The sequence below is a fragment of the Leuciscus leuciscus genome, assembly GCF_965113295.1.
Source record: "Leuciscus leuciscus genome assembly, chromosome: 13".
Lineage (NCBI taxonomy): Eukaryota > Metazoa > Chordata > Actinopteri > Cypriniformes > Leuciscidae > Leuciscus > Leuciscus leuciscus.
Genome location: NC_138737.1, coordinates 42,980,338 through 43,004,451, shown reverse-complemented (window position 1 = coordinate 43,004,451; position 24,114 = coordinate 42,980,338). Strand labels below are relative to the sequence as shown.

Below are 24,114 nucleotides of genomic sequence, written 5' to 3'. Positions count from 1 at the left end.
GTGGGGCTTTCTGGGATAGTCTTAAAATGGTTCAGGTCATACTTAGATGGGAGAGGTTATTATGTGAGTATAGGAGACCATAAGTCTGAGTGGACATCCATGACATGCGGAGTCCCTCAAGGCTCAATTCTTGCGCCACTCCTGTTCAACCTGTATATGCTCCCAATGAGCCAAATAATGAGAAAGAACCAAATCTCTTACCACAGCTATGCAGACGACACACAGCTCTACTTAGCCCTATCGCCCAACGATTACAGCCCCATTGACTCCCTGTGCCAATGCATTGATGAAGTCAACAGTTGGATGTGTCAAAACTTTCTTCAGTTAAACAAAGACAAAACTGAAGTCATTGCGTTTGGAAACAAAGATGAAGTTCTCAAGGTGAACGCATACCTTCACTCTAGGGGTCAAACAACCAAAAATCAAGTCAGGAATCTTGGTGTGACACTAGAGTCAGAGCTTAGTTTCAGTAGTCATGTCAAAGCAATAACTAAATCAGCATACTATCATCTGAAAAATATTGCAAGAATTAGATGCTTTGTTTCCAGACAAGACTTAGAGAAACTTGTGCATGCTTTCATCACCAGCAGGGTGGATTATTGTAATGGACTCCTCACTGGCCTTCCCAAAAAGACCATAAGACAGTTGCAGCTCATACAGAACGCTGCCGCCAGGATTCTGAGCAGAACCAGAAAATATGAACATATCACACCAGTCCTCAGGTCTTTACACTGGCTCCCAGTTAAACTTAGGATTGATTTTAAAGTATTATTACTGGTATATAAATCATTCAATGGCCTAGGACCTCAATACATTGCAGATATGCTCACTGAATATAAACCCAACAGATCACTCAGATCATTAGGATCATATCAGCTAGAAATACCAAGGGTTCACTCTAAGCATGGTGAGTCTGCTTTTAGCTATTATGCCAGCCGCAGCTGGAACCAGCTTCCAGAGGAGATCAGATGTGCTCCTACTGTAGTCACATTCAAATCCAGACTCAAAACACTTCTGTTTAACTATGCATTTACTGAATGAGCACTGTGCCAATGTTCGTCCGACTGTTTGTACTGTATTTTATTTTTTATTTTTCTAAACTGTTTTAATTATTCTTATTTCTTTTTATTATTTTAATTTCTTCTATGTAAAGCACTTTGAATTGCCATTGTGTATGAAATGTGCTATATAAATAAACTTGCCTTGCCTTGCCTTGCCTTAACGTGCTCCGGCCGCTCATCCGCTCAACAACAGTGCCTAGTGGCTCGAGAATAAGTATGATTTAAAGCATGATAATGCAATTCCACTAATGCCAATATAATGTTCGAGTCTATTCAAAAGAATGTTGTGGTCAAGAGTATGAAATGCAGCACTAAGATCGAGTAACACTAATAGAGAGATACAACCACGATCGGATGATAAGAGCAGATCATGTGTGACTCTAATGAGAGCAGTCTCAGTACTATGGTACGGTCTAAATCCTGACTGGAAATCCTTGCAGATATTTCTTTCTAAAAAGATTAGATAATTGCATTTTAAAGATTTTACTTTTGATTTAAAAAAATGCAATAGATTTGTAAAAGGTGTTTTTATACATGTTTGGCCCATGTTTTTGTTGCATTTACACTGTTCTGCATTAGCATTAGCACTAGGGGTCTGCATTAGCACTAGGGGTCACCGTGGAGACGAGTGTCGGATTGTTTCGAAGCCTCGACACAATACGTCACATTTGCTTCCACTGTTAGAGTTCCACGAAGCCTCGATCTGCCCACCCCTAGGTAACACTATGCTTAAACAGGGGTTACCAATACTGTTGCTAGAGATCTTCCTGCAGAGTTCAGTTCCAACCCTGCTCCAACACACCAGTCTGTGTTTATCAAGTGTTCCTGAATATCCTAATCAGCTGGTTCGAGTGTATTAGATCAGGGTTGGAGTTGAACTTTGCAGGACAGTAGATCTCCAGGAACAGCATTGTTAGTAACATGTTGAACATATATTAACATGTAGCTCAAACAGTAGAGCATTGGCGCTTGCAACGCCAAGGTCATGGGTTCGATTCCCAGGGAAAGCAAGAAATGATAAGAATGTAAATGTTTACCTTGAAATGTAATGTAAGTCGCTTTGGATAAAAGCGTCTGCCGAATGCATAAATGTAAACAATTCAAGAAATGTTAGTACCATGCTAAAACACACTAGCAGTATGCTATTTATCTATAGCTGTCATGTTTTGAGTTTATATGTTCATGTTTAGAGTTTGTTTTTTATTTCTTTTTCTGTTCTGTTCATGCCTGAGTTTCCTAGTTAATCTTCTAATCTGTTAACTGGTTCAGTCTTCGTCCGCCCCTGCCTGTTGGTGTCCTTCTGACAGATTTGATTAGAGTCCTTAGTTCAGGTGTGTCTAGTTAGTTTCTTCCTTCGGTTTTCCTTTTCAGAGTATTTAATCCCTGTGTTTAGTCCTGTCTAGTTGTCTGTCATAGTCACTATTTACTGGTTCTGTTCTTGTTTTTGGTATTTCTGAGAAGCCTGAATATTTCTGTTAGTTTGATTTTGTTTTCAATAAAGACTGCTAAGATCCAGTATCATCTCTGCTGCGACCAGCCTGTGACAACAGCCAACATCAAAGTTTAATTCCCAGGGAAATATTAGAGCTTGAGTCGAGTCTCGTGCTTCAGCCCTCCGTCATGGACAGCAAGACAAATGTGTTCACCCTCATTACACTGAGAGTATATTAACATGAACATTTGTGATACAATCACTTACTGTTCCTGTGTGTGCAGAATTATAGCTTCAGTCATGAGTATGTAAACATATGACATTAAAATGTATTACAATTGTAAAAGCATTGGTATAAAAATACTTTTTGATCGTTGCTACAAACTGTAACATATATAATACAAAAGTCTATTCTTTTGGATGTAAAGATTGATGATGTATTTAATGGTGACCTCTACAGGTGTCACAGAAGGCCAGCAAGAGAAGTGCAGCACGAAACAGAGCCATACAGAAGAAACAAGAGCAGATAGAGGAGGTACATTGATTTGTGTGTGTGTGTGTGTGTGTGTACTCAAGGTATTCCCAATGTTGTACTGTATAGTTGGTCCCCATGAGAATGTAATGTGAAAATGCAGAGAGGTTTCTGTGATTGGTAGGGTCTAGGCATAGACTACACAGTTTAATGGTTACTTAATATGGTAACTTTCACACACAGTTTGGTTATTTACAAAAGAGACAACTGGATTTTCAGCAAACCCCGGCTGTGTGAGCAGAACCACAGTCATCTGTTACATCACACAGTTCGAGAGACACACTCATGTCCACTGCGTGTTTAATCTGCATCAAGCCTCCTTTACGGAACAAAAATATATGGGAATATACTGCAAAATATAATATAATATATTACATAATACATTTCCATATATGGTAAACTAGTGCTTATATTTTTCAATAAACTGCAATATATGCATTGACCATGAATGGCTATATATTAATACATATAAAATAATTATAAATGGAAACAAAAATAGCATTACATGTTATATTCACAAAGTTGTATCCTTTATTGTGTACATACACTCACCTAAAGGATTATTAGGAACACCAGTTCAATTTCTCATTAATGCAATTATCTAATCAACCAATCACATGGCAGTTGCTTCAATGCATTTAGGGGTGTGGTCCTGGTCAATACCATCTCCTGAACTCCAAACTGAATGTCAGAATGGGAAAGAAAGGTGATTTAAGCAATTTTGAGCGTGGCATGGTTGTTGGTGCCAGACGGGCCGGTCTGAGTATTTAACAATCTGCTCAGTTACTGGGATTTTCACGCACAACCATTTCTAGGGTTTACAAAGAATGGTGTGAAAAGGGAAAAACATCCAGTATGCGGCAGTCCTGTGGGCGAAAATGCCTTGTTGATGCTAGAGGTCAGAGGAGAATGGGCCGACTGATTCAAGCTGATAGAAGAGCAACTTTGACTGAAATAACCACTCGTTACAACCGAGGTATGCAGCAAAGCATTTGTGAAGCCACAACACGCACAACCTTGAGGCGGATGGGCTACAACAGCAGAAGACCCCACCGGGTACCACTCATCTCCACTACAAATAGGAAAAAGAGGCTACAATTTGCACAAGCTCACCAAAATTGGACAGTTGAAGACTGGAAAAATGTTGCCTGGTCTGATGAGTCTCGATTTCTGTTGAGACATTCAGATGGTAGAGTCAGATTTTGGTGTAAACAGAATGAGAACATGGATCCATCATGCCTTGTTACCACTGTGCAGGCTGGTGGTGGTGGTGTAATGGTGTGGGGGATGTTTTCTTGGCACACTTTAGGCCCCTTAGTGCCAACTGGGCATCGTTTAAATGCCACGGCCTACCTGAGCATTGTTTCTGACCATGTCCATCCCTTTATGACCACCATGTACCCATCCTCTGATGGCTACTTCCAGCAGGATAATGCACCATGTCACAAAGCTCGAATCATTTCAAATTGGTTTCTTGAACATGACAATGAGTTCACTGTACTAAAATGGCCCCCACAGTCACCAGATCTCAACCCAATAGAGCATCTTTCGGATGTGGTGGAACGGGAGCTTCGTGCCCTGGATGTGCATCCCACAAATCTCCATCAACTGCAAGATGCTATCCTATCAATATGGGCCAACATTTCTAAAGAATGCTTTCAGCACCTTGTTGAATCAATGCCACGTAGAATTAAGGCAGTTCTGAAGGCGAAAGGGGGTCAAACACAGTATTAGTATGGTGTTCCTAATAATCCTGTAGGTGAGTGCAGTGTTGGGGTAGTTACTCAAAAAAAGTAATTAGTTACTAGTTACTAGTTACTTCTGTAAATTGTAATGAGATTACTTTACTAGTTACTGCATTTGAAAAGTAACTTCACTACTTATTACTTTACTTTCCCATTTCTTAATTTACCCTGTAGATACGGACAAACAACATAGCCCTATCATCACTTAGCCTGTCCGCATAGTGTTTATAAATGTAGCCTATACAAAATGGCATGTAAAACCATATGAAAGAACAATATCCATGTCTGCACAAAGAAATATGTCGCACTGTAAAATCCACAAACAACAGGATAAAGGACAAATGTCCGCGGTGGTAGACACATAATCAGGGCTGGACTGGGACAAAAAAATCGGCCCTGGCATTTTGGCCATAATAATAATAGCACACTAATAGACATATATTGTAAAACAAATGCACTGAAAAATAAAGGAAACTTTCACAATTAGTTTTGTACTAATTTCTATAATTGAAAGAGATATAAGCACATGATCTTTTATTTTGACGGAAACTGCATCAAGCTTTTATTTTGGCGGAAAACATGGTTTACAAACGCGTCTCATTAAATTTATAGTAAATTACAGTAATCGTCAAATATGCCGATGTGGAAATAATGCGTTACTGGGTAATGGGTTCCTACACTCATGACATAGCCTAAGTGTTTTGAAAGTAACTGTTAGTTCAGCTTACCGCAGGCTCTACACTTTCTCATCTCTGTCCTGATCCTCCTCACTATCCTCATCATCAGCCACAGGAGCTGATGAAGGTCCTGCTGCTGCAGAAAACATTTTGACACATTTTACAGCGTCTGCTTGAAGGGCCTGTGTCTATTTTTCACGCTATTTCTCTGCACATTCCTTGTGACAAAAAAACAGAAAAAGAAAAAAAGTATGAGATGTTGGCTCAAAAGGCACGTCAGCCCACTGGGAATCTCCCCGTAGTCCCGATGGCCAGTACTTGCTGCCTGGGCATAGAGTGCATTTCACGCGAATATTTTTGTCCTTTCGAGCAATAAACTGAAAGTAGCCTAATGTGAATATCGCCACTGGCCGAAACCCCGTCTCCGTCTCCATTTCCCGCTCCCCTTCGCACCAGCAGCTACGTCACTCAAATCGATCTCTATGACAACGGTGCAAGCACACACACACACACACACACACACACACGACACACACACACACACACACACACACACACACACACACAGGCATGCACGCATCACTTAAACAGATCAGAGCTTTACACGCAGGCAAACACGGCTTGGGTAACGCAGGAAAGCGCGTTCCTATGGTCTAGTAAAGTAGTGTAGTTACCGATATTTTTAATGTAATGTGTTACTTTATTTCGTTACCCAAAAAAGTAATATCGTTACTGTAATCCGTTACTTTGTAACTCGTTACCCCCAACACTGGGTGAGTGTATATTGCACATACATGTTCCCATTTAAATGTGAATGTGTTCACACACATATATATACACACACTCACAGAATGAGTTCCTACAGATTTCTAATTCCCAGCATGCTTTGCTTCTGACTGTTAAAGGAGAGCAAATGATGAGATTAAGTGTTATTTGATGTGTTTTGCTCAATATTAATATAGGGGGAGATCTGTTAGTGTTTAATGCTCTATTATTTTGGAATTTAAAAGTTTTTCTGGTATGTCTGAGTTTTTGGGTTAGGATTGTGAAGAGTTGAGCCTGTGCTTCGGTTGACGATTGGCCAAATATTATTAAGACTATAATTACTATATTTTAAAAGTAATAACTGTGCTCTCCTCAGTACAGGGATAGTCTCTTGGTTAAATTATGTAGTACATGCAGGTGTGCTTGTGCTTTTGTTAACTAGCTTGAAGATCTGAAATGTTTATAATGTAAATAATGTGTGTTTATGATGCATAAGTAAATATATCTGCAATATATTACACATGCAGTGCCATATCTGATCACATATACATCTATATATTATGAAGTGTATTAATGAATATAAAATTACATACATTATGATATATTAGTAAATATATTGTCACATATTTTTCAATATATGAAAAGCGGCAATACTGTATGTATTATTTAATATTTTGTAATATTTTAACCCAATATATTATTATGTATATTTTAAAATATACTGTTAAACCATTTGATATATTGATCATTCATATATGGGAAATATATTCTCGTTCTGTAAGGGCTAACAGACCTTGGTTCAAGCGTAATTTTTGTGATGCTTTCTGCATTAAACGTATTGTATCAACGTGTTGACTGCTGTGTTCAATGTGAACCACAGCATAAATGAGTGAGGAATATGTACAAGTCAAGGATTAAAGCGCTTATGTCAGACTATCATTCTTATACACAGCCCATAATGAGAATAACCACCAATTTATCTTTCTATAGTCTGCATGTCCATTCCGTGACAACGACAACTAGTTCAATAATCTGCAGAAAATGAGCAAAACAATGGCAACAGAAACATTCTGTCATGGAGGAATCTGAGATGCACCATAGACTGGAATGTAAAATGAATGTTGACCCAGTGTAGAGAAGGTTCACCGGGTGCCTGGTGAGTGAGGCCGGGGGGTGAGCGAGACACGGAAGTGGATTTGTGAGCATGGATTGAACTCCACTGTCCTCCACTCCTCCACTTTCCTCCACCCCTCCACTCCTCCACTTTCCTCCACTCCTCCACTCCTCCACTGTCCTCCACTCCTCCACTCCTCCACTGTCTTCCACTCCTCCACTCTCCTCCACTCCTCCACTGTCCTCCACTCCTCCACTCCTCCACTGTCATCCACTCTTCCTCTCCTCCACTGTCCTCCACTCCTCCACTTTCCTCCACTCCTCCACTGTCCTCCACTCCTCCACTCCTCCACTTCTCCACTCCTCCACTTTCCTCCACTCCTCCACTCCTCCACTGTCTTCCACTCCTCCACTGTCTTCCACTCCTCCACTCTCCTCCACTCCTCCACTCCTCCACTGTCCTCCACTCCTCCACTCTCCTCCACTCCTCCACTCTCCTCCACTGTCCTCCACTGTCCTCCACTCCTCCACTGTCCTCCACTCCTCCACTTTCCTCCACTCCTCCACTCCTCCACTCTCCTCCACTGTCCTCCACTTTCCTCCACTCCTCCACTGTCCTCCACTCCTCCACTTTCCTCCACTCCTCCACTGTCCTCCACTGTCTTCCACTCCTCCACTCCTCCACTGTCCTCCACTCCTCCACTCTCCTCCACTCCTCCACTCTCCTCCACTGTCCTCAAAAGACGCATCTGACCTGAGTATGTATCAATCTCTCCTCTCCTCCTTTTCTGTTGATGTTCATGCTGCAAAATCTTCATACTTCCACAACAAGATACACAGCTCCTCCAACACACGATTACTCTTCAAGACATTCAACTCTCTCCTCTGTCCACCTCCACCACCTCCCGCCTCCTCCTTAACTGCTGACGATTTTGCGACCTTCTTCACCAACAAAACAACAGCTATCAGCAGTCAGTTCTCAGCTCCACACACACAGGAACCCAGACCGACCCCTTCCACAGCCAATACCCCTCTGTCCTCCTTTTCTTCGCTAACCGAGGAAGAAGTATCTACACTTCTCCTCTCCAGTCACCCTACCACCTGCCCGCTTGACCCCATCCCCTCACACCTTCTACAAGCCATCTCTCCCACACTTCTACCATCACTCACACACATCATCAACTCATCCCTCCACACTGGCACCTTCCCTACAGCATTCAAGCTGACTCGGGTTACACCACTGCTCAAAAAACCAACGCTAAACACATCATTTGTAGAGAATTACAGACCTATCTCTCTCCTACCATTCATTGCGAAGACACTTGAAAGAGCTGTCTTCAACCAACTAACATCCTTCTTGTCTCTAAACAACCAGCTGGATGTCAACCAATCTGGCTTCAAGAAAGGACATTCAACTGAGACTGCATTACTGTCAGTCACAGAAGCCCTACAGATCGCAAAAGCTGCTTCCAAATCTTCAGTCCTCATTCTCCTGGATCTGTCTGCTGCCTTCGACACGGTGAATCATCAGATCCTTCTGTCCACCCTCTCATCACTGGGCATCACAGGAACTTCACTCCACTGGTTTGAGTCCTATCTCACAGGTAGGTCCTTCAAGGTCGCATGGAGAGGTGAGGTATCCAGAGCACATCAGCTGACCACAGGGGTTCCCCAGGGTTCAGTTCTTGGTCCCCTCCTCTTCTCCATCTACACCACATCACTGGGACACATCATACAGGCACACGGTTTTTCCTACCACTGCTATGCTGATGACACACAGCTCTTCCTCTCCTTTCAACCAGATGATCCCACAGTAGCTGCACGGGTCTCAAGCTGTCTGGCGGACATCTCCACATGGATGAAGGAACATCACCTGCAGCTCAACCTGGCAAAGACTGAGCTTCTCGTCCTCCCTGCCAATCCATCTCTACAGCACGACTTCACCATCCAGCTAGAGTCATCATTAATCACCCCATCAAGATCGGTCAGAAATCTTGGAGTAACGTTTGATGACCAGCTGACCTTCACAGATCACATTTCAAAGACAGCTCGATCATGCAGGTTTGCACTGCACAACATCAGGAAGATCAGGCCTTTCCTAACTGAGCATGCAACACAACTTATCGTCCAGGCCCTGGTCATCTCTAGGCTTGACTACTGCAATGCTCTTCTGGCTGGACTTCCAGCATGTGCAACCAAACCCCTACAGATGATCCAGAATGCTGCAGCTCGTCTTGTCTTCAACGAGCCCAAGAGGGCCCACGTCACTCCTCTGTTCATCTCTCTGCACTGGCTACCTCTAGCTGCTCGCATCAAGTTCAAGGCACTGACGCTTGCTTACAGAACTATCACAGGCTCAGCTCCCTCCTACTTTCACTCACTCCTACGAGTCTACATCCCTACCAGACACCTACGATCGGTCAACGAGCGACGTCTCGTGGTTCCATCACAGAAAGCCACAAAATCACTTTCCAGAACATTCTCATTCACAGTTCCATGCTGGTGGAACGCTCTCCCCACCCTCATCCGGAATGCAGAATCCCTGACAACATTCAAAAAACAGCTGAAAACCAATCTCTTCCGTGAGCACTTAACCTTATAGAAAAAAAATAAAAATAAATCCTTTCCCTTTGAAACATCACTTATCAGGCTTATGCTACTCTGAATAATACCTGAACTTCGTATTTTTGAGCACTTCCTGCGTTGTTGTTGCTTTTGCCTCTTTATGATGACTCGCTGAATTTAGTCCTAATTTGTAAGTCGCTTTGGATAAAGGCGTCTGCTAAATGACTAAATGTAAATGTAAATGTAAATGTCCTCCACTGTCCTCCACTCCTCCACTTTCCTCCACTCCTCCACTCCTCCACTTTCCTCCACTCCTCCACTCCTCCACTGTCCTCCACTCCTCCACTGTACTCCACTCCTCCACTTTCCTCAACTTCTCCACTTTCCTCCACTCCTCCACTCCTCCACTTTCCTCCACTCCTCCACTGTCCTCCACTGTCCTCCCCTGTCCTCCACTCCTCCACTTTCCTCCACTCCTCCACTGTCCTCCACTGTCCTCCACTTTTCTCCACTTCCCTCCACTTTTCTCCACTTTCCTCCACTTTCCTCCACTCCTCCACTGTCCTCCACTCCTCCACTGTCCTCCACTCCTCCACTCCTCCACTTTCCTCCACTCCTCCACTCCTCCACTGTCCTCCACTCCTCCACTGTCCTCCACTCCTCCACTCCTCCACTCCTCCACTGTCCTCCACTCCTCCACTTTCCTCCACTTTTCTCCACTTCCCTCCACTTTTCTCCACTTTCCTCCACTTTCCTCCACTCCTCCACTGTCCTCCACTCCTCCACTGTCCTCCACTCCTCCACTTTCCTCCACTCCTCCACTCCTCCACTTTCCTCCACTTTCCTACACTGTCCTCCACTCCTCCACTTTCCTCCGCCGCCCTGTACACATCCGTTATGCATTCTAGCTATTGTAGAAAATCATCTGCATATTACATGCATACAGAAAATTCACATCGTTTTCACAGCAAAACATGCAGCAGAAATAGCAAGAGTAGTGCTTTTCTGAATATAGTTTTATTTTGAGACCTGTTGGTAAGTTTGTGTCTTCAGTGAGTTACACAAGTTAAATCTAGCTCTATTATAGGGTGTGTTTTCATTGTAATCATAGTCATTCATTCTATTTTCAAGAAACTGCACAGCAGAGCTCATGATGCGATGACTCAGATACATGCGGAATGGTAATCTAACCCCGCGGCGCACACACACAGACACACGCTATCTCTATGGTTACCACGGATGAGGCAGTCGGTGCTATTTTGAAGTGATCCGATAAAAGCGAGCAGCTCAAACACACATACATACCTAGAGTTTCTACAAGACTGCCTGCTTCTCCACACACAAATAATAACAGTTTTAGCAAGGGTGAAATGCATATTATTTTATCATTTTTCTCTTAGCAATATAGAAATTCACATTTATTGGCATTGGTTGTTTTATGTAACCTTGTATGTAAGGCCTTTATGTAACCCTGATGTAACATTCTCTGAGGTAAAACCACATATAAATAATTTGATAAAAATGTTTAAGTAGATTTTTTTATTTTTATTAAAATACTGTTTGCCTGAGCAAAATGTCTTCCCTGTGATGTAGGTAACATAGCTGGCGCTTTAGGAAACCAGGAGTGACGACCTCTGAAGCATTAATAGAATAATGCCAATTTACTGCATAGCCTCACCATTCCAGGTACACTTTTATCATATATTTTTGTTATATTTCAGAATTCTGAAATATAACAAAAATATATTATGTTAAGTGTGAAATATATTTATTGGGCCAATTTCAAATATTTGCATATATTCCAAAATATATACTGAAAATATATTTCAAATATATTTCTTTTGTGTATGGGTTTATCATTTTGTTAATATTTTCCGCTGAAGGAGCTAATACTCAGAGAAATCAGCAGTGTAGCAAACCTAGAGAGTGCCCTTTTTCCTTCATTTAGAAAACCCAGGTAATGTGCATAACCCATACATTCCTTTATATCTGTCACTTCATCACCGGATCCGGCTGACTACATCATGCGTTGTGGTCGTGTCTAGGCCCAGGTCCTCCATCTGATCTGGATACGGCCCGGATCCGGCTGACTACATCATGCGTTGTGGTCGTGTCTAGGCGCAGGTCCTCCATCTGATCTGGATACGGCCCGGATCCGGCTGACTACATCATGTGTTGTGGTCGTGTCTAGGCGCAGGTCCTCCATCTGATCTGGATACGGCCCGGATCCGGCTGACTACATCATGCGTTGTGGTCGTGTCTAGGCACAGGTCCTCCATCTGATCTGGATCCGGCCCGGATCCGGCTGACTACATCATGCGTTGTGGTCGTGTCTAGGCACAGGTCCTCCATCTGATCTGGATCCGGCCCGGATCCGGCTGACTACATCATGCGTTGTGGTCGTGTCTAGGTGCAGGTCCTCCATCTGATCTGGATACGGCCCGGATCCGGCTGACTACATCATGCGTTGTGGTCGTGTCTAGGCGCAGGTCCTCCATCTGATCTGGATACGGCCCGGATCCGGCTGACTACATCATGCGTTGTGGTCGTGTCTAGGCACAGGTCCTCCATCTGATCTGGATCCGGCCCGGATCCGGCTGACTACATCATGCTTTGTGGTCGTGTCCATGTCGCGTTGTAGGCGCAGGTCCTCCATCTGATCTGGATACGGCCCGGATCCGGCTGACTACAGTAAACCTTGGAATAAGCAGAAAGACTAACATTAGCGTAGATGCCATTCTTCTTATGATGTAATGAGTACATCGGGTGTTATAGGAAGTGTTCCCGGTTCCGGCTGATCTAGTTTATGCAACCTAACAATCATTTAACTGATTTGAATAAGAGAAATTGATAATGTGTTATGTGTATGCTAGGTCAAAGAGATGTGTTTTTAGTCTAGCTTTGAACTGACAGAGTGTGTCTGCTTCCCGGACAATGTTAGGAAGACTGTTCCAGAGTTTAGGTGCTAAATAAGAAAAGTATCTACAGCCAGCAGTCAATTTTGATATTCTAGGTATTATCAACTGGCCAGAGTTTTGGCAGATGAGAGCTGTCTCAGTACTATGGTACGGTCTAAATCCTGACTGGAAATCCTCACAGATATCATTTCTTTCTAGAAAGGAACATAGTTGTGAGGATACTGCCTTTTCTAGTGTCTTTGACAGAAAGGGTCAACAGTATGATGCAAAATAAATAATCTGCATTTATTCTTAATGACTGGCAGGGCCTTTCAGGCAAAATAAAGAAACACAAATCTTCATATGCTCATATAGCAGTCTGCGTCACATGTGATATGTAATTAAATTTTATCAATCAATAAATTCCACTAGAAACAAACCTTGTTGTATTATTTTAATTTAATACTGTGAAGCTGCTTTGATACAATCTGTATTGTGAAAAGCGCTATACAAATATACTTGACTTGACTTGACTTGGTACTAATTTCCATCTATCCGTGTTTGCCGATCACAATTTCCTTTGCTGTCATTGTTTTTATCCAATCAAAATCGAGAATTTCCTAAATTGCTTTGAGAGGGAAGCTTATGAGTGTATGAGTGCAAACATGAGTTCAAGAAAATATCTCAGTGGAACCCAAAAACGAATAAACCAACAACGAAGAGAGCATTTCAGTGCAAAACTACAGAAGATTTCATCTATATTTCTGCTTAATGACTGGCAGGGCCTTTCCGGCAAAATAAAGAAACACAAATCTTCACATGCTCATATAGCAGTCTGCGTCACATGTGATATGTGGGAAAACCGCCTTACAACTAATGCACAACTTGACAGCGAATACAAGAGACAGGCGAAGAAGAGACGTCACTCTGACATTAGCCTCATGTAATCTGTCATTCAGGGTGCATAATGAACATTTGAATGACCCAAACAATGGGAACTTTTAGTCAGTAATTGAGTTGTTAGCCCAGCACGACCCAGTGTTGTGAGAGTTGCTGGATAAAAAAAGCCATAATGATATCAACTCAGCAGTGGCGACGCCAGGGAGGGGCTAGGTGGTGCTGTAGCTCCCCCTATAATAGCCATAGCACCTGCCCAGCATCCCCAAGAAATGTCTGTAATTTTTTCATAATTATATTTTAATGTCATGTTTGAATAGTCTTTTTCATGTTGTTAAAAATAGGAATTAAATAATTTAAAAATCGTGAGCGGACGGGCGGGGGCGGACGGGCGGGGGCGGGGACGGGGACGGGCGGGGGAAGGGGCGGGGGCGGGGGCGGGGGCGGGCGCCGTGAGTGCTGAGCGAGCAGGAACGAGTAACGTTAGTGAGTTGTCGTCGAAAAAAAGATGGATATAGCAAAAAAGCTGTCGGGGACTAAAAATAGAAAAATAAAGAGGGAAAAGGAGATGGCATGTCAATTGATGTGACAGCAGCTAAATAAGTGGATGGTGAAAGGCAACAGGTAGGACTTAAAGTGTGACGTCCAGGCATGTAGGCTACTGGCCATCGGGACTACCGGGAGATTCCCGGTGGGCCGACGTGCTTTTTGGGCCGATACATCTCATACTTTTTTTTTTTTGTCTTAACGGCCCATAAAACTCGTACATCGGCGGCCCATTCGTTTTGTTTTGCTTAATTGGCGGCGCATGGGTTAGTGCCGGTGTAATGCATTGGTCAAAAAAAGTCAGCGTTCGTTTTTTTCTGACACCCCATGAAACACGTAGATCAGCGGCCCATTGGTTCTTTTCTTGATTGACACTGGGCTGGCCCAATCACATCTTTAATGTGAAGTATAGAAATATACTCTTTCAAGTATAGAAATTAGTACAAAACTAATTATGAAAGTTTCCTTTATTTTTCAGTGCATTTGTTTTACAATATAGGCTATGGCTATTACTATCATGGGATTAATATTATAACTATTATTATTATGTAGTGTAATGTAGACTGACACTGTAACTAAAAGAGGTTTGAATTTTTCTTTGTTTCTTTGAGCTTTTCATTTTTAAAGGTGAACTAAGTAACTTTTTTTACCTTAACTGAACAGCTTCGGAGTCATTGGAATGGTTATATTACTTATTTCGGGTTGAATGGTGGTCGTTTCGCACCCCCCTGGTGCCCGTGAGCGGAAAATACGCACTTGCAACTTTGCCGCCGCCGGCCACCGCGTCAGGAAGTCTCGCGTGATATCAGGTCTCGCGATGTAAACAATTGCTTTACGGCCAAAAGAAATCTGCTAAAATGCTGTCATTATTGCGCTCCCTCACGCTGTCCGAACCCGAATGAAGAAGACGTTTGAAAGAACGTCCCATCTGCTTTGATGTCGTTGATCTATAGCCTCTGGTGTCTGAGAATCACCAACGAGTTTTTACAACAGTGTTGTCAAATATCTATTCCGAAGCTGTGGGGGGAGCTCTAGAGAGAAACCTGCGAGCAAAAAGCGAGAATACAGCGAAGAAGTCCCGAAGCTACTGAGTGCTGCTTTAACTCTCAAAGTGCACCAGATTGATGATTGCCAAAATTGTTGCTGCATACCCCTCTGACACTGGGTAGTTGCGTCCCTGTCTATAGCCCTTGCGTTGAAGACTTTTACATATATATATACAGTATATGCTTATAGTCGCGGAACGAGTATAGTTAATGCGGGCGTGTACGCATGTGTATACTTTCATTATGGTGTTGTTCATGATGGCGTTTCATTATGGTGGTCCGATGCGACCTCCATAATGAAACGCCCCAAAATTCAAAGCACCTTCTCTTAAGTGTTGAGCATCCCCATAGCACCTGCAACAGAAAATCTCTGGAGCCGCCACTGCAACTCATAATGAGTTGATCAACTCAGTCAAGTTTTCAGAAACGTTACCGTTCGAAAAGATGAAAATGATAATGCAACTGCAGAGGGTCTCCAGCAACAAATGCTTGATCTCATCCAAAGTAAGGGTCTGTCGCTTTAAAAATGCAGAGGCCAAGGATATGACGGGACGAATGTCATGAATAGAATTTTATTCTGGGATGCAGAGATGAATCCTAGACATGGAGCCCAATGCTGTATACGTGCATTGCGCTGCGCATAATTTGAATTTGGTGTTAAATGATGCTTGTCAGCATATCACAGCAATCAAGGAGTTCTGTGACGTGGTCCAGAGACTTTGTTTTCTTCAGCCAAAGCATCAAAAGGTGGGAAATGTTGGAAAATCAGCTTTTGAAGCCAACACTGAAAAGACTTTGTCCCACGCAATGGCCGTCGAAACACGATGCTCTCCACGCACTACATTTGCGTTATGCTGACATCCTAAAGGCACTGACCAAAACTGTTCTACAGTCAAAAAAGTCAGAAGAATATAGAGAGGCGACTGGACTTATCAAATCAATCGAAACATTTGAATTCGCTATGATGCTTGTAATTCAGGAAAAAGTTTTGGAGAGGGTCAGTGTAGTTTCACATGTGCTGTAGGAGACAGATGTGGATCCTATTCAAGCAGCCTTATTGGAAAATCCCTTCAGATAAGGTGTATCACTGCTCAGAGATCAGTTTGAGGACATCAAACACACAAGGCCTCGCTGCGTCCTGGGCATCAGCTGTCATTCCACTCAAAAACAGTCACGGCTTGTGAAGCACCACAAGGTTAGGGTATAAATACATCTATTCTACCAAGAGTCACAGACGTGGTTACTACACTGAAGAGTCCCTGTCTCAGTGGTGAGTGGCGACAGGTCGTTTTCTAAACTGAAACTAATAAAAACCTGCCTGAGAAGCACAGTGAGCCAGGACAGACTTTCCCGAACCTGCGATTCTCAGTACTGAGAGCCAGCGCGCACTTCAGATGGACATAACTGACATTGTGAGGAGAAAGGGGCGTTTTGGGTATTTTTAAAGGTGAGATGCTTTATTGCATTCCTTCTCAAGATTCAATGAATCAATTAACTTTTTATAGGTAACTTGAAAGTAAAAGATTGTCAAGAACACATTCAATCCCTGTTTGTAATAGACAAATTCATTGTTATATGGATAGCAGATAGCCGAATATAGTTTTGACGCCAGATATACCTGCTATCTTGCATTTTAACACGTTATTATAAGTTGTTTTATTGTTGGTGTTTTTTTTTTTAAGAACCTTAAAAGTTCTTTATAAATTTAATGAATGAAATGCATTAAATCTAGTCTATAGTCAATGCCACGGCACTGGTACACCATTTTGAAGGAAAGGGTGCATGAATCCCTTATTTCATTAATTTGGTAAAAAATATACTAATGTCATAGAACCCTTGCAAAATTATTTTAATAGATTAAGAAAGCCACCGCTACTGGTCACATATGTGGTTAGACTGATTTGTTTAGATCCAGTGAAATTGCCACCTTGGCAAGGCCACGTCTACGCTCTTAGAAAGGAGTTAATACCCTGCAATCTGCAATCTCACCACTAGAGGCCACTACACTAATGCATGTTGTAGATTATAGAGAGAAGTTTTCGTAGGTTTCATGAAAATGGTTCCTTGTGAATAAGCAAATGCTGAAATCTAAAATTACAATAAAATGAATGCACAACAATCTGAATTAACAAGTGTAATTATTATTATTTAAAAGATCTTGAAGTCAACAACAACATACAATAATAACAGAATTTTTTTTTATGACATACACATTTTTCCCCAAAGGGATATTGCAATGCATAAGCATGAAACAGGCCAGTCAGCAGTTGCTAATGTAGACGCTTAGAGTAGGAACACTTAACTATACAAACATAAGTGATATTGGGCATTAGCACTGTTAGTACACACACACACACACACACACACACACACACACACATCTGTGCCTAGCTGTGACATTAGGAGCTTTAGTTTATTTCACCTGTAGTGTGTTTGCTCGTTGACGGCCGGAACATGTCCGTTACTCTGGAGTGTTCCGCGGACTCCTAGTCAGTGAAACGAGGCGTTGTAAGCTCATACACTCACCTAAAGGATTATTAGTAACACCATACTAATACTGTGTTTGACCCCCTTTCGCCTTCAGAACTGCCTTAATTCTACGTGGCATTGATTCAACAAGGTGCTGAAAGCATTCTTTAGAAATGTTGGCCCATATTGATAGGATAGCATCTTACAGTTGATGGAGATTTGTGGGATGCACATCCAGGGCACGAAGCTCCCGTTCCACCACATCCCAAAGATGCTCTATTGGGTTGAGATCTGGTGACTGTGGGGGCCATTTTAGTACAGTGAACTCATTGTCATGTTCAAGAAACCAATTTGAAATGATTCGAGCTTTGTGACATGGTGCATTATCCTGCTGGAAGTAGCCATCAGAGGATGGGTACATGGTGGTCATAAAGGGATGGACATGGTCAGAAACAATGCTCAGGTAGGCCGTGGCATTTAAACGATGCCCAATTGGCACTAAGGGGCCTAAAGTGTGCCAAGAAAACATCCCCCACACCATTACACCACCACCACCAGCCTGTACAGTGGTAACAAGGCATGATGGATCCATGTTCTCATTCTGTTTACGCCAAATTCTGACTCTACCATCTGAATGTCTCAACAGAAATCGAGACTCATCAGACCAGGCAACATTTTTCCAGTCTTCAACTGTCCAATTTTGGTGAGCTCGTGCAAATTGTAGCCTCTTTTTCCTATTTGTAGTGGAGATGAGTGGTACCCGGTGGGGTCTTCTGCTGTTGTAGCCCATCCGCCTCAAGGTTGTGCGTGTTGTGGCTTCACAAATGCTTTGCTGCATACCTCGGTTGTAATGAGTGGTTATTTCAGTCAAAGTTGCTCTTCTATCAGCTTGAATCAGTCGGCCCATTCTCCTCTGACCTCTAGCATCAACAAGGCATTTTCACCCACAGGACTGCCGCATACTGGATGTTTTTCCCTTTTCACACCATTCTTTGTAAACCCTAGAAATGGTTGTGAAAATCCCAGTAACTGAGCAGATTGTGAAATACTCAGACCGGCCCGTCTGGCACCAACAACCATGCCACGCTCAAAATTGCTTAAATCACCTTTCTTTCCCATTCTGACATTCAGTTTGGAGTTCAGGAGATTGTCTTGACCAGGACCACACCCCTAAATGCATTGAAGCAACTGCCATGTGATTGGTTGATTAGATAATTGCATTAATGAGAAATTGAACAGGTGTTCCTAATAATCCTTTAGGTGAGTGTATATGGTTACTTCAGGGCGGAGTCGACGTAACACAATCTTCCTCTGACTGGGTTTATAAAGGGAATTTTGCGCAGGTTCTGGCTAAATCTAGCGTTTGTGGTTTTTGAAGCTTTTAGGATGAAATCTACAGAAGATTTTATATATGAGGACCCTAAAGTACCAATACATTGCCATATGTTTTATAGTACTATGACATTCTTTGAAGTACCACGTAAATAACATGGTACATATATATGGTAATGATTTAGTAACATAGTATATATTATTAAATAGACACACTTTAGTGGTATTAAGTAAGTTAGATATGTATTTGACAGTAACCATTGCTCGCTTGCTTTTATTACAGTTTTTTTTCGATTGCTAAACGACAGTGGGCACAACTGGAGTCACATGTGTAAAACTCTAACTACAGTCTGCACAGCAGCAGTTCATATGTGGACCAAACTCTAGCTCGTTTTTCATTGCTTGAACACAGTTTTCAAAACTCTACACACTTATCCCATGACTTTAACCACAACCTGCACAACACTGTGGATTTACAGCACTTTGTTCAAATGCTAACACACTGCTGTCAAAACTGTGAACCACACATTCAAAACAGAATAGATTTCAGCCTTGTGCCTTTCAAACACTGATGACTGCAATTTCAGCTGAAAGGCTAAGCAGGGGTCTTGTTTTACACTTGTTAGTGAACACACACACACACATATATATATAGGTAGAGCTCAGAAAGACTAATTTTGGAAATGGAACAAGGAAGACGGGTTGGTGGAAGGAGAAGGGTGGCAGGGAGAGGGCGGATGCGTGCCGGATGTGAGGACACGAGTCCAGAGGACTGCCAGGGATGGATAAGGCACTCCAGAAGGTTCTCATGGCAAGAGAGAACATTAGATGTGATGTTGATGTAAACCTGTGTCCTGATGCTAGAGAGAGGCAGGATTAGCCCCTCAATTATTTGTTTGAATTACAGTATGTACTTTTAGTTTCTACCTTTTTTTTCTCATTACTGTAATTCCGTAAATTACTACAGACTATTGAAGCAAACTGCTAATTTTCATTTACCTTAAAGAATTATGTTCTACAAATTAAAATAAATCATGTGAAAGAATGTCACTCTTTTCTTTGAAGAAAATATTACTTTGTATGAAGTCACTGAAATTGTTCAAACTGTAAAGATGAAAAGTTTGTATTTTCTGTATTGGTGTTTGATGCGAGTGTGTTTCCTCTCAGTGTGTTCTGAGTGACAGTGTGTGTTATCTCAGTGAGGGTTGTGTGTAGTGTGTTTCCTCTCAGTGTGTTCTGAGTGACAGTGTGTGTTATCTCAGTGAGGGTTGTGTGTAGTGTGTTTCCTCTCAGTGTGTTCTGAGTGACAGTGTGTGTTATCTCAGTGAGGGTTGTGTGTAGTGTTTTCCCTCTCAGTGTGTTCTGAGTGACAGTGTGTGTTATCTCAGTGAGGGTTGTGTGTAGTGTGTTTCCTCTCAGTGTGTTCTGAGGGACAGTGTGTGTTATCTCAGTGAGGGGTGTGTGTAGTGTGTTCTGAGTGACAGTGTGTGTTATCTCAGTGAGGGTTGTGTGTAGTGTTTTCCCTCTCAGTGTGTTCTGAGTGACAGTGTGTGTTATCTCAGTGAGGGTTGTGTGTAGTGTGTTTCCTCTCAGTGTGTTCTGAGTGACAGTGTGTGTTATCTCAGTGAGGGTTGTGTGTAGTGTGTTTCCTCTCAGTGTGTTCTGAGTGACAGTGTGTGTTATCTCAGTGAGGGTTGTGTGTAGTGTTTTCCCTCTCAGTGTGTTCTGAGTGGCAGTGTGTGTTATCTCAGTGAGGGGTGTGTGTAGTGTGTTTCCTCTCAGTGTGTTCTGAGAGACAGTGTGTGTTATCTCAGTGAGGGTTGTGTGTAGTGTGTTTCCTCTCAGTGTGTTCTGTGTGACAGTGTGTGTTATCTCAGTGAGGGTTGTGTGTAGTGTTTTCCCTCTCAGTGTGTTCTGAGGGACAGTGTGTGTTATCTCAGTGAGGGTTGTGTGTAGTGTGTTTCCTCTCAGTGTGTTCTGAGTGACAGTGTGTGTTATCTCAGTGAGGGTTGTGTGTAGTGTGTTTCCTCTCAGTGTGTTCTGTGTGACAGTGTGTGTTATCTCAGTGAGGGGTGTGTGTGTGTAGTGTTTTCCCTCTCAGTGTGTTCTGAGTGACAGTGTGTGTTATCTCAGTGAGGGTTGTGTGTAGTGTGTTTCCTCTCAGTGTGTTCTGAGGGACAGTGTGTGTTATCTCAGTGAGGGGTGTGTGTGTGTAGTGTGTTTCCTCTCAGTGTGTTCTGAGTGACAGTGTGTGTTATCTCAGTGAGGGTTGTGTGTAGTGTGTTTCCTCTCAGTGTGTTCTGAGGGACAGTGTGTGTTATCTCAGTGAGGGGTGTGTGTGTGTAGTGTGTTTCCTCTCAGTGTGTTCTGAGGGACAGTGTGTGTTATCTCAGTGAGGGGTGTGTGTAGTGTGTTTCCTCTCAGTGTGTTCTGAGGGACAGTGTGTGTTATCTCAGTGAGGGGTGTGTGTAGTGTGTTTCCTCTCAGTGTGTTCTGAGGGACAGTGTGTGTTATCTCAGTGAGGGGTGTGTGTAGTGTGTTTCCTCTCAGTGTGTTCTGAGTGACAGTGTGTGTTATCTCAGTGAGGGGTGTGTGTAGTGTGTTTCCTCTCAGTGTGTTCTGAGGGACAGTGTGTGTTATCTCAGTGAGGGGTGTGTGTAGTGTGTTTCCTCTCAGTGTGTTCTGAGGGACAGTGTGTGTTATCTCAGTGAGGGGTGTGTGTAGTGTGTTTCCTCTCAGTGTGTTCTGAGGGACAGTGTGTGTTATCTCAGTGAGGGGTGTGTGTAGTGTGTTTCCTCTCAGTGTGTTCTGAGTGACAGTGTGTGTTATCTCAGTGAGGGGTGTGTGTGTGTAGTGTGTTTCCTCTCAGTGTGTTCTGAGGGACAGTGTGTGTTATCTCAGTGAGGGGTGTGTGTAGTGTGTTTCCTCTCAGTGTGTTCTGAGTGACAGTGTGTGTTATCTCAGTGAGGGGTGTGTGTGTGTAGTGTGTTTCCTCTCAGTGTGTTCTGAGTGACAGTGTGTGTTATCTCAGTGAGGGGTGTGTGTAGTGTGTTTCCTCTCAGTGTGTTCTGAGGGACAGTGTGTGTTATCTCAGTGAGGGTTGTGTGTAGTGTGTTCTGAGGGACAGTGTGTGTTATCTCAGTGAGGGGTGTGTGTAGTGTGTTTCCTCTCAGTGTGTTCTGAGAGACAGTGTGTGTTATCTCAGTGAGGGGTGTGTGTAGTGTGTTTCCTCTCAGTGTGTTCTGAGTGACAGTGTGTGTTATCTCAGTGAGGGGTGTGTGTAGTGTGTTTCCTCTCAGTGTGTTCTGAGGGACAGTGTGTGTTATCTCAGTGAGGGTTGTGTGTAGTGTGTTTCCTCTCAGTGTGTTCTGAGTGACAGTGTGTGTTATCTCAGTGAGGGGTGTGTGTAGTGTGTTTCCTCTCAGTGTGTTCTGAGGGACAGTGTGTGTTAACTCAGTGAGGGTTGTGTGTAGTGTGTTTCCTCTCAGTGTGTTCTGAGGGACAGTGTGTGTTATCTCAGTGAGGGGTGTGTGTAGTGTGTTTCCTCTCAGTGTGTTCTGAGTGACAGTGTGTGTTATCTCAGTGAGGGGTGTGTGTAGTGTGTTTCCTCTCAGTGTGTTCTGAGTGACAGTGTGTGTTATCTCAGTGAGGGTTGTGTGTAGTGTGTTTCCTCTCAGTGTGTTCTGAGTGACAGTGTGTGTTATCTCAGTGAGGGGTGTGTGTAGTGTGTTCTGAGTGACAGTGTGTGTTATCTCAGTGAGGGGTGTGTGTAGTGTGTTTCCTCTCAGTGTGTTCTGAGTGACAGTGTGTGTTATCTCAGTGAGGGGTGTGTGTAGTGTGTTCTGAGTGACAGTGTGTGTTATCTCAGTGAGGGGTGTGTGTAGTGTGTTTCCTCTCAGTGTGTTCTGAGTGACAGTGTGTGTTATCTCAGTTAGGGGTGTGTGTAGTGTGTTTCCTCTCAGTGTGTTCTGAGGGACAGTGTGTGTTATCTCAGTGAGGGGTGTGTGTAGTGTGTTTCCTCTCAGTGTGTTCTGAGTGACAGTGTGTGTTATCTCAGTGAGGGGTGTGTGTAGTGTGTTTCCTCTCAGTGTGTTCTGAGGGACAGTGTGTGTTATCTCAGTGAGGGGTGTGTGTAGTGTGTTTCCTCTCAGTGTGTTCTGAGTGACAGTGTGTGTTATCTCAGTGAGGGGTGTGTGTAGTGTGTTTCCTCTCAGTGTGTTCTGAGGGACAGTGTGTGTTATCTCAGTGAGGGGTGTGTGTAGTGTGTGTCCTCTCAGTGTGTTCTGAGTGACAGTGTGTGTTATCTCAGTGAGGGTTGTGTGTAGTGTTCTGAGTGACAGTGTGTGTTATCTCAGTGAGGGGTGTGTGTAGTGTGTTTCCTCTCAGTGTGTTCTGAGTGACAGTGTGTGTTATCTCAGTGAGGGGTGTGTGTAGTGTGTTTCCTCTCAGTGTGTTCTGAGGGACAGTGTGTGTTATCTCAGTGAGGGTTGTGTGTAGTGTTTGGCTGCACTGAGGCTGTTTTGAGCCGTGTGTTAAGAGTTGTGTTGCTCTGAGTGAGTTTTGCAGGTGATGTGAACTGTTTAGCTCAGGTGACTGTTGGTAGTGCAGACTGTAGTTAGAGTTTTGCACATGTAGCTCCAGTTGTGCTCACTGTCGTAACACGATCTCCTGAAAGAGTTCTGAATCTCCTGATCAAAAAACATGTGAAAAAGAAGAAACAAGTGGAAAAGAGCATTGAGCATATATTGTTTGCTGTCTTTACCACTTTTACTTTTCAAATTGTTGCTTTTTTCATCAAGTTTACCCACTTTCAAGTATTGATCAAAAGAATTCATGAAACTAGAATAAAATGTATATTTATTTCTTTTTTAAAGCAGAGGCTCTGTTCTTTCTTTTGATACAGTGCATGCTCAGATATTCATACAACAATATAATCTGAGGGCCACAACCATTTTGTGAAAATTATAAAAATAAAATAATTAAGAAAGGCTGGCGGCTTCTTAAAAACAAAAATGCTGTAGTTGAATTAATATATTG

The 24,114-nt window shown here is 42.9% G+C and overlaps 2 protein-coding genes across 2 annotated transcripts in view; one reads left to right on the top strand and one right to left on the bottom strand.

Annotated features, from left to right (window-relative positions):
• Window positions 1–24,114, top strand: part of LOC309512017 (uncharacterized protein) — a 70,917-nt gene that overhangs the window by 45,936 nt on the left and 867 nt on the right. Inside the window, exon 5 of the mRNA XM_082187427.1 lies at window positions 2,954–3,028. Within this exon, the coding sequence (XP_082043553.1) occupies window positions 2,954–3,028 (75 nt within the window). The remainder of the gene's footprint in view (window positions 1–2,953; window positions 3,029–24,114) is intronic.
• LOC309512014 (uncharacterized protein) lies at window positions 3,039–12,226 on the bottom strand. The gene is made up of 2 exons (XM_082187423.1): window positions 10,565–12,226; window positions 3,039–8,004 (listed from the first exon to the last, which is right to left on the bottom strand). Exons 1-2 carry the CDS (start codon window positions 10,791–10,793, stop codon window positions 7,355–7,357), a joined length of 879 nt encoding a protein of 292 aa, XP_082043549.1. The 5' UTR covers window positions 10,794–12,226; the 3' UTR covers window positions 3,039–7,354.